This window comes from Garra rufa, chromosome 2, assembly GCF_049309525.1.
Source record: "Garra rufa chromosome 2, GarRuf1.0, whole genome shotgun sequence".
NCBI lineage: Eukaryota > Metazoa > Chordata > Actinopteri > Cypriniformes > Cyprinidae > Garra > Garra rufa.
In genome coordinates this window covers 53,066,240-53,076,936 of record NC_133362.1, presented here as the reverse complement: position 1 = coordinate 53,076,936, position 10,697 = coordinate 53,066,240, and the positions used below count along the sequence as shown (strand labels likewise).

Below are 10,697 nucleotides of genomic sequence, written 5' to 3'. Positions count from 1 at the left end.
AAACGAGACATTATGAGTTTGTAAAATACACAAATATGTATATGGAAGCAGCAAACAGCAATGTATTCAAATATAATTTGCCGATGTGTTTTATTCATATCACATACACATAGTCTAAGTAACTAAAAGGTTCACTCTATTCCTCTTCCAGTTTACCAGCCACTTACTTTCATGTATTTCGGGAGAAACGGATGAATTTACGTGCTTTAAATCCGGCTGACAGGACTCTCTGAACTGCAGCGCGAACAAACATGGCCGCGCCCATCTAAGGTTACAGATCACGAATCCAGAGCATTTATAGGGTTTTAAACGATGAAACACACTAATTCACACATATTTGTGAATCGGAATATCAGATAATTCATGGCATGGTAATCAAGTGTGTGAGTATTCTGAATAAAAAAAGGAAAAACGAAATAAAAGCGATCTATCTGTCATACAGTGTTATTGTGTCTGTGTTGTATCACGTGACAAGCTTGACGCGTCGCCATGGAAACAATAAGGGCGAACGTTCTAAAATAACGGTCGCTTAAAAAAAAAACTCACTCTGCTGTTAGCTGCAAAAAAAAATGGCACTATCTAAAAATTTAAAGAGAAAAGTTAGCAGTGAAAATAGAATCTTTCATGATGAATGGACAGAGAACTATGCATTCATCCTGCCCAGTTTTATTAATGCAAAGCCCACCTGCCTGATCTGTAATGAAGTTGTCTCGGTATGCAAAGAATATAATATTAGACGGCTCCACGAAACGAAGCATGCTAAATTCAAAGTTGCGTTCCCTCAGAAGACAGAGGCACGAAAGCGCAAGATCGAAGCCCTGAAAGTTGCTTATGCGCACAGCAACAGGATCTTGGTGCGAGGTCTCACATCCCAACAGAAGGTAACTAGCGCATCTCTAAAAGCATCCTGGGTGCTCGCAAAGCACAACAAGCCATTCACTGACGCAGAGGTCTTCAAGGAGATGATGGTGACTTCAAGGAGATGATGGTGACAGTTTTGGAGGAACTTGATGCCAATAAGTCGATGAATGGTGTGATCGAGTCAGTGAAACAGATGTCGCTCTCTGCCAGGTCAGCTGCCCGCCGCATAGAAGCGCTGTCTGATGCGGTGCAGGGTGTAATTATTGACGGTGTCAGTCACGCAAACTACTTTTCCTTAGCCATTGATGAGAGCACTGACAACACAGATGTAGCCCAGTTGTGCGTCTATGTGAGATATTTTGATGGGAAGGATTTCAAGGAAGAGCTGCTGTCTCTTATTCCATTAGAAGGGCACACCACTGGAGAAGCTATATATGCGAAACTGGAAAAATTGTTTAAATTGCATTCCTTATCATTTGAGAGGGTTAACCTGATCGTGACAGACGGGGCTCCTGCTATGGTGGGAAAGCACAGAGGTCTGGTGAGCAGGCTGAAAGAACACGCCCCCCAAATGCATGCGCTGCACTGCCTCATCCACCAAAGTGTCCTTTGTGCCAGACTGAATGGTGAGCTCAAGGATGTTATGGACAAAGTGATGAAAGTCATTAATTTTGTCAGAGGTACATCAAGCACCCAGCATAGGCTTTTCCGACAACTTGTGGCTGAGTCAGCAGATGCCACCCACGACGACTTGCTGCTTCACAATGATGTGCGCTGGTTAAGCAAGGGGAAAGCGCTGGATCGCTTCTGTGCGCTACTGAATGAGATCAAAGCATTCCTTGGAATGAACAAGAGCAAGGCAGCAGCTGACCACCTTATCCTGCTGGAGAATGAAAAGTTCATATCCAATGTAGCGTTTTTATCTGACATATTTGGCCACCTAAACCTGCTTAACCTTCAGCTACAGGGGAGAGACAAAACCATCGTGGACATGGTTGAAAAACTGGAGTCATTCACAAGGAAACTTGAGATTCTTGAGGCAGACATATGTACCGGCAGGCTCCTCCATTTCAGCACACTGAAGAAGACAGAGGGAGAAGGGACGGAGCTAATGGTTGACTTCATCAAGAGCCTTCGAGCCAACTTTACTTCTCGGTTTGATGACTACTCCATCCCAAAAGAAATCATTGACTTTATACGTGACCCTGCAGTAAAACTAGCACTTTTCATTCTGACCATGTTCCCTTCCACCTACGTGTGCGAGTCGTCCTTCTCAGCAATGAATGCAATAAAGACGCACGAGAGAAATAGACTGACTAACCAAAACCTCGAGAACTGCCTGAGGATTAATAAGTGCCCTCAGCGATGGCGTGAGGGCATTTATTGCTCCTGTGGATGGGGAAATCGCACTGTTTGAGACCGGGAGGGTGTACATCATAAAAAATTACACCCTGTCCCACAAATTTGGACGGGAGTGTATATTTCTCAACCCTAACTCGAAGAAATTCCAAACTGCTTCCTTCAAGATGCCAGAGGAGGCAGAAAGGTCAGCGAAATACCTCCTGAATCCACCAACTGCCCTGCTGTCTCTCATCTCTCTGAAGGGAGAAATTGAAAAAGTGAGCAAATTTACTAACATTATTCAATAAATTCAACTTTAAAAAAAAAAAAAAAAAAGAGTCCCTCTCCCAAACTGTTTTTCTATAGCCACAAATGTTATGGTAATTTTTATTAATATTAAGATATTCTCTGCAATCATTTTATTGCATTTTGTGTGATTAAGTGATTAAGGTTTTAATACAGGTTGAATTAAGGTAATGTTTTGTTTAAAGACGCATTTTAATCAGATTCAGAGCCAATGTATTTTGATTGTCTAAGCACTAGTAACTGTATTCACTTGCATTGCATTAACAATCCTACCCTTGTGATCATGCAGTTGCAGGTCCCCAGGATGACCCGAGTGGCTGATGGAGAGGTCCCCATCAGAGACCTGTCTCTCCGGTGTGGCCAGGCGCTGGTGGAGGTGTCCCTGTGGCGTGACGAGGCCCTGGTGGAGCTCAGCCTGGGAGATCACATTGAGATTTCGTGCCTAAGGGCGAATCTCAAACCTTCTCCCAAGCTGAACTCAACCAGCCATTCAGCTGTGGAGGTACACAACATTATGCATCATGTAACCTAATTATTCTCTAATTGATCTTTCTGCATCTTCCTACAGTCCTGAGTGTGTACCAAGTGTATATTCATTGGTAATAATTTAATGCATTTAATTCATTGGTAGTTAATATTAATGCATTGACCAAGTACAGTAATTGTCAATCTGTGTTACACATAATGTTAGTTAATACAACAGTTCCAAAACTTTCCCTTTCATAACGTTTTAGTAAATGTTGAAATTAACAAAGATAAATAATATATGCTTCAGAATCATTTTTCTTTCTAGATCATGTGGTCAACTAACATTAATAGTGTTCATGAAATGACTCGCGTCTATTGATATATAATCCTTTTGCTGAGACTTCCGTTCATGTTATTTTATTTCAGAAGACTGTAGCTGAGCCAGTAGAGGTGGAGCTCACCTTCATCAGGGTGTTGGAGGGAGACGGAGGTGCCACAGTTCTGCTGTCTGACACATATGAGGAGTACACAGTCCCGGCAGAACTGGCCCTCGACATCGCTGCTGATGACCTGCCAATAAAACTTACACTAGCTCACCGAAACAAAACTGTTCAGAGTATTGAACCACTGGGGGAGATGTTTGAGGGAATGTTTGAAGAAGTTTGACTTTTTTGTTTTTAATAGTTAAATTTTTTATTAATTGTTTTATCACTTATTAATCGTTACATTTTTTTATTCGTTTTTTCGTTCAGGAATTGTTCCTTTTAATTAATAATAAAACGTGTTTAATACATTTTGCTTTAAGTGTTTTTCTACGCTTTCCGTAAATGTAAATTAAATAATCATTAACATAGGTCTGATGCATTGTATCACCATTCCCTACCATAAACAAATGCTTAATGTTGCTCTGATCTTAATGCTACTATGTTAACATTTGGTAGGGAGGTGATAAATGCATCAGGCTTAGGCTAATGATCATTTAATTCTTCATTACTTATACAACCGTTTGTAGAAAATGTTACTCTTAAAAGGTTGTATACGGAATAAAGAAATAGAGAGTAATTAATTACATAACATTAACCCATTATAACAGTTAATTTTATATTGATATAATACTTATATAGAGAAGTACACACACTATTTTCTTAAATAACAAAGTGTTGTTTGTTTGTTTGTTTGTTTGTTTTAAACATCACACTTAAAATTGACATGACAAACTCCTGGAGGGCCACAGCCCTGCAGAATTTAGCTTCAACCCTAATTAAACACACCTGATCAGCTAATCAAGTCCTTTAGGCTTATTTGAAAACTGCAGGCGTGTGTGTTGAAGCCATAGACTGTAAAAAATAGATTGAAGCAGAGTTGGAACTAACTCTGTAGGGCGGTGGCCCTCCAGTAACTTGATTTTGACACCAGTGATATTTGCCAAAAAAAAAAAAAAATCAAATTAGGTGTTGATTACCCATTGGCAAATTTTTAAATACGCTGTCCTTTTTGTCAAATAGTTTGATTCAACCTAATCTAAATAGCTTTCACAAAAAATTAAAATACAGCTATTTAAATTAGGTTGAATCAAACTATTTGTCAGAAAGGACAGCAGATTTAATAATAGGTATAAAAATAGCTTTTAAAAATTTGCCTTTGAGTAATCAACACCTATTATATATTATATATCCCATGGAGGTCATTTCAGAGTACGGTTTAAATATAAAACAAATGCACATCATTATAGTCGAGCATTGCTCATGAAATTGTAATGATTGATGTCGATTAAAAGATACATTAATCCTTTTAAGGCAATCATGTATGCCTGGTAAGTCAACAACCATTTATGAATTAGGTGATTGCTTTATAAGCATCAGAAAATCAAGACATTGTTATTTTAGTAAGATGAAAAACAAAACGATTATAAATAAAATCTTACCTGGTGCAGTATTTGATGAGAGAATTGGTATCACTCTGTGCCACTACCGTGTGTGATTGGTTGCAGCCTAATGCTCAATGTATGCCAGAACACTTTTAATTTATTTTCACATTTCACTTTGAGATAGTGGCAGTCGTAAAGTATTTATTTTGATTCTGTAGGTGGGGATTTAAACATTTTTACCCACATATCTTGGATTTTTTGTGTCTCATAATAGCAATTTAATTTACTTATTATCTTCACATGGTTACTGTACAACGCATATCCAGGGCCAGATTAGCTGTTCTCAAAATATGAATGTCCTACTTTTACTAGTTGTTGCAATAAATAAATGTTATGATGAAGATTTTTAAATGTGCTCATATAAATAAACCGTTATTACTGTTTAAATTACAGTTCAAATTTGGGATTTAGACAAGTTTTTTTGCTATTGGTGTTAATATTAGAAAGACAGACGGATGGATGGATAGAAAGTTTAGTTAGAAATAAATTAGAAAGAATTAGGAAAAAGAAACATTTTAATTAGAAAAAGAAACAAGTAAAGCAAGTTTAGTCAGAAAGAAACAGATTAGTTAGAAAGAAAGAAAGATTAGAAACAAAAAGATTAGTTAGAAAGAAAGAAAGAAAGAAGATTAGTTAGAAAAAAATAGGTTGAAAGAAAAAGGATTAGTTAGAAAGAAAGAACGATAGATAGATTAGTTAGAAAGAGATAGACATAACAGACAGACAAACAGATAGACAGATTAGTTCAAAATTAACTTTAGATAGAAAGAAATAAAGATAGATTAGTTAGAAAGAAAAAAGGTTTGAAAGAAAAAGGATTAGTTAGAAAAATAGATAAGTAAGAAAAAGAAAGATAGAAAGATAGATAAAAATAGTTTGAATGTCTTATATCTATCTATCTATCTATCTATCTATCTATCTATCTATCTATCTATCTATCTATTCACATTCAAACTATTTATAACTTCTAACTATTTATATCTATAAATCTATCTATTTTCAAACTATTTATTATTATCTAGCTTATCTATTTTCAAACTTCATCAATCAAACTAAAACCATTTCAAACTGAAAACCTTTAAACTTTCTTTAAACTAAAAGCTTTTAAAACTACTTAAAGTGCATATTGCAGGTTAAAAAAAAATTCGAGATAAACATATATTCGTGAATGAAAATACTATACGAACCGTTAATGCACTATTAGAAAATATTTTACAAGACCTAAGGGCACAAATTTAGAAGACAAAGTGACGGTTTCCTTGACCGCTCTCAAAAACAACTTTTTTTTCCACACCGCGTCACATGACGTCACGAGAGGGAGTCGTTCGCCAAGCTCTGTTGCTATTCAGTAGGAGCAGTCGTGAGTTAGTGTGTTTTCAGTAGTTATTTTTAATTTCAATTGATCGTCGTCATGGTAAATTATTGTGTTTATGGAGGCTGCACAAACTCCAGCCTGTCAGGACATCGTGTCCACGTGTTTACTTACAATAAAAAGAACGGTGCTATCTTCCGTATATGGGTGCGTTTGTGCGGATGAAGTGACTGGCCTATACTAATGCATCTGCTTCGAAAAACGCGTTCACTTTACTCTGGAGGATTATCATCCCGGCGATATGATGCAGTTCAACATGAGATGCTGAAGCAAGAACCAAGTGAGGCTCAAAGCCGGTGCAGTTCCTTCGGTGCACACAGCAGCTTCATCGGGTCCGCTGTCAGACTGTGGTTCGTCCGAAGCCATCAGAGATGCAGCTCGACGAAAACGTGAACTGCACCGTAAGTTTGTTTTTCTTCTCATAACTTCTCCTAAATACCAAATCCGTGAACATATTTATTTAAATAATGAGACAACGAGATGTGTAAAAGTTTTTGTAAAGCACCGTAGCTAGCTTGTAAGCATTAGCAATATCATTTTAAGAACCGTGTAAAAACGGTAGAAGGCATTACTGGTCAGTTACCCTCAGTTTGTTAATATAATAATCATCAAGTCTAGTTACAGCTTGGTCACATTGTTTGCACAGCTAATTTGTAATTTATTGTCATGTGTTGTGTTTATAGGGCTTTGGGAGACATTGTAAGACATGAGGCTGTGTGAAGATCTGAAGCAGTGGAGCCAGCTGTTATTAACCACCTCTAAAATAACACATTAGTGTGATACTGATAACCACACTGAAAATATTTTTCTTTCAGTAGTATATGTTTTGTACATCTACATGTATATATTAACAGTTGCAATGCTGTGTTTTAAGTTGGGTATTAACAGTACTATGAAATAATATTTATGATTTATTGCTGTATAAATGAAACTGAATTGAATTAGCCCCAAATGCAGATCTGCTTGATATATATGTTGTACACTTCATATAAAAAATGTATACAGTAAGACAATTTGTGATTGTGATTATTTTTTATTGTTTGTCACCAAAATGGGGCCATTCAAAACCTTTATAAATTAATCCTCTGTAAACTAATAGCTGACACAACAAATGCAGGTAAGGGCTTCCTGATGAATACCAGCAGACAACTTGACTGTATGCTGTCAATATTAATTGTCTTATACCAATGGCATCAAAAAGTTTTACTGTACATGTATTTGTCACCTAAATATAGTCAAACTGTAATTGAGATTAAATTTTACTGTTTATTTGTACGTACAAGTATTTAGCTCAGAGTAATAAATGATCTCTACCATAAACTTACTCATGTCTGCTGGCCTGGAGATGCATTTAAGCTGTATGTAGAACCTATTTTGATTTCAGACAGCAAGCCTCAAAGCCTGGGTGCAGAGTCAGAGACAGCACATCAAGTTTGGGGGTATTTCCCATATAAGCATATAATGAAACAAAAAGGTGTTTATCTCTCTCTCGCGCGCGCGCGCGGTAATAAAAACCCGCTATATCACGTAACCTTTGCGTCGGATATTAATGAGTATGACACGCTTGATCAACGATCATTCGTTTGTGTTACTGGTAAGTAGAATTCAATACTTTTAGATGACAAATGCTATGATTTTGCCCGATTAGATATCGTCAGCTAACACTGATCTCTCTCAGACACCTGCCCTGTTCTCCTCACACCACAACTTAATTTGTCTCCTCTGATCGTTGTTCTGTTTAATCCTGGCATGTCCCTGCTCTCTTGGCCACATAGCAGGCTCATATTTGTGTGTGTGGTTCGTCATACAAGTGTAAATAAACATTTTAAATGTTCTCTGCGTCCGAACAGTCATTGCGATCCATTGTTTTCCTATGGTTTACATTGACCGCTCTCCCTCTCGTTACGTCACTACCGGTTTGCCCGTTTTTCAGATGCGGAAGTAAAATTCTCTCACAAAAACGTCTCTAGAAGCCTTAATAGCTTATTTTGAAGTATATTTTAAAGAAAATCTGGTTCCTACATTATTTTTCTATTCATCAATTCACCGGAGTCTCTAACCTGCAATATGCACTTTAAGACTTACTGGCTAGGCTTTCTCAAGCCAACTTAAAGATTGCTAACAAACTTTTTATCTAGTTATTTGAATGTTCTTTATGCACATACCTGTGCACTTTTTTAGACACATCGGCGCGTGAACAGGACTTTTATTTTGAGCCGGTGCTGTGACGTCATACATATGTGCCGCGTTCCTGCGTCTGTTTGAGCTGAAGACAGGTTTGTGGTTTTATTCATTTAAAGTGTGTAAATTGATACAACGCGGTCAGTCTGCTTTATAGTTTTTACAAACATTAAGGTAATTGATCATTCTGTTACACGAGTAACAGAAGAGGAGCGTCTCATTTCGGTCCGTATTTAGTGAATCAGATGATAAACACGGATTTATTCATTGATGGAGAAACGGATCTTTTCAAAACTCCAGTTCAACTGAATCACTTCACAAATGATTCACTTTTTAAATATCCGCACACTGACGACATCTGCTGCTCAAAACACTGGAAATTCAACGAAGGCAACAGAAGCAAGCCTGTCTTCCCAGGTAACAATTTTTGGTTCCCAGAACGTTCCCAGAACGTTAGTTTTTGGTTCCCAGAACGTTCCCAGAACGTTAGTTTTTGGTTCTCAGAACGTTACATTTTATGGTTTGTTTTTGGTTAGTCAGGAAAGTTTTCTTAACGTTCCCAGAACGTTAGTTTTTGGTTTGTAGAACGTTATTCTAACGTTCATCTAACATTAATCTAACGTTCCCAGAACGTTAGTTTTTGGTTTGTAGAATGTTATTCTAACGTTCCCAGAACGTTAGTTTTTGGTTTGTGGAATGTTATTCTAATGTACCCCAAACGTTAGAATAACGTTCCCAGAACGTTAGTTTTTGGTTTGTAGAATGTTACTCTAACGTTCCCCTAACGTTAATATAACGTTCCCAGAACGTTAGTTTTTGGTTTGTAGAATGTCATTCTAACGTTCCCTTAACGTTGTTTTAACGTTCCCCTAACCTCAAATTATTATTTTCATTCCTACAAATTCCTACAACTTAAATCAAAACAGCAAGTGTAGATAAATAATCAGCCTAAAATGAATGTCTTTATTGATTAATTGTTTAATAGGATATGAGTAACATTCTGAATGAGCATTCAACACAGGCCAAAATGGTGCAAGAACAATATCAAATAAATTAACTACTTAAAATAGCTACTATAAATTATAATTTCATTCAAGATTACTTTTAAACACATTTCTTAGTAATTATAAATTATGCACATTTAAAACATTTACATGCAAACAAGTGCAAGAATAGTACAAAAATACAAATTAATTACTTTAAAAACAGCTACTATTAAAATTTCATTTTACAATCCTTTTAATCATTCATTCAATGTATGCACAAAAGTGTATGATTGTTATAACAATAACGAATTAAGTAAAAAAACAGCTACTTTGAAAAACTTTGATAGTAACTGATTCTAATAGATGTTTTTGTAGAATTGTAGATCTGCACCTAAAACTCTCTTCCATCTTCCATCTTCACCACAGTCATCTGTAAATATAAAATAAATAATAATATAATTTTTCCATAATTATGGACTTCAGACTGATCAAATCACATGAACATTTAAATATTCTTGTTTATTGGCCTTGATGAGTAAAAAAAAGGAAGAGAGAAAAACAATGAAAAAGAAAAGCATTTTTCAATGTGCAAGTTATAATACACAAAAAATAAATATAATACTGACAGTTGAAGACTGTAATACTAAGGTTTCCCACTAGATGGGATAAGAAATCTTTTAAGCCAGTTAGATAAGAAATGAAGAAATAATAAGAAAATATATAATGCCAAATTCATACAGTATAAGACGTTAATACTTTTCTGGTAATATTGTTTTATATAACTATTTCACAAATGCTTAAAGATAGTTAAAGTAATAATAATAAAAAGTGTTAATAATTAAAACTTTGAGATTTATACAACAATTGAAAGCTGAATAAATAAGCTTTCTTTTTAATCATTTTAATTTAAATTACATAATAATGGCAATATATACATGTCACTTTTCTAGGGTGTTTCCAAACATTTGGAGAGCAGTGTGTGTGTGTGTGTGTGTGTGTGTGTATATATATATATATATATATATATTACACACAGTATTATTGTAAAATAATACTTTTACATCAGTTCCATTAACATAGTTAATACTCATTTTAAAAACACATTTTAATACAATATGCTTACCATTTTAAAGTCCTGTGTGGAGCGAATTTCAGTGCCAGCGAGATTAGATCCTCCACTTCTATCGATTTCAGTGATTTAAAATTCCTCTGTGTTGCTCCTAGAAATAAATTGAAATAATCTCTGATAAAACAA

General features: G+C 35.8%; 1 protein-coding gene across 1 annotated transcript; it reads left to right on the top strand.

Annotated features, from left to right (window-relative positions):
* The first annotated feature begins 985 nt into the window (after positions 1-985).
* LOC141325984 (protein FAM200A-like) lies at positions 986-2,278 on the top strand. Its single transcript, XM_073834700.1, has one exon. It carries the CDS (start codon positions 986-988, stop codon positions 2,276-2,278), a length of 1,293 nt encoding a protein of 430 aa, XP_073690801.1.
* Positions 2,279-10,697: the final 8,419 nt, after the last annotated feature.

Coding starts and splice junctions, on each gene's coding strand:
- LOC141325984 (XM_073834700.1), top strand. CDS start 986: ATGGTGACAGTTTTGGAGGAACTTGATGCCAATAAGTCGATGAATGGT.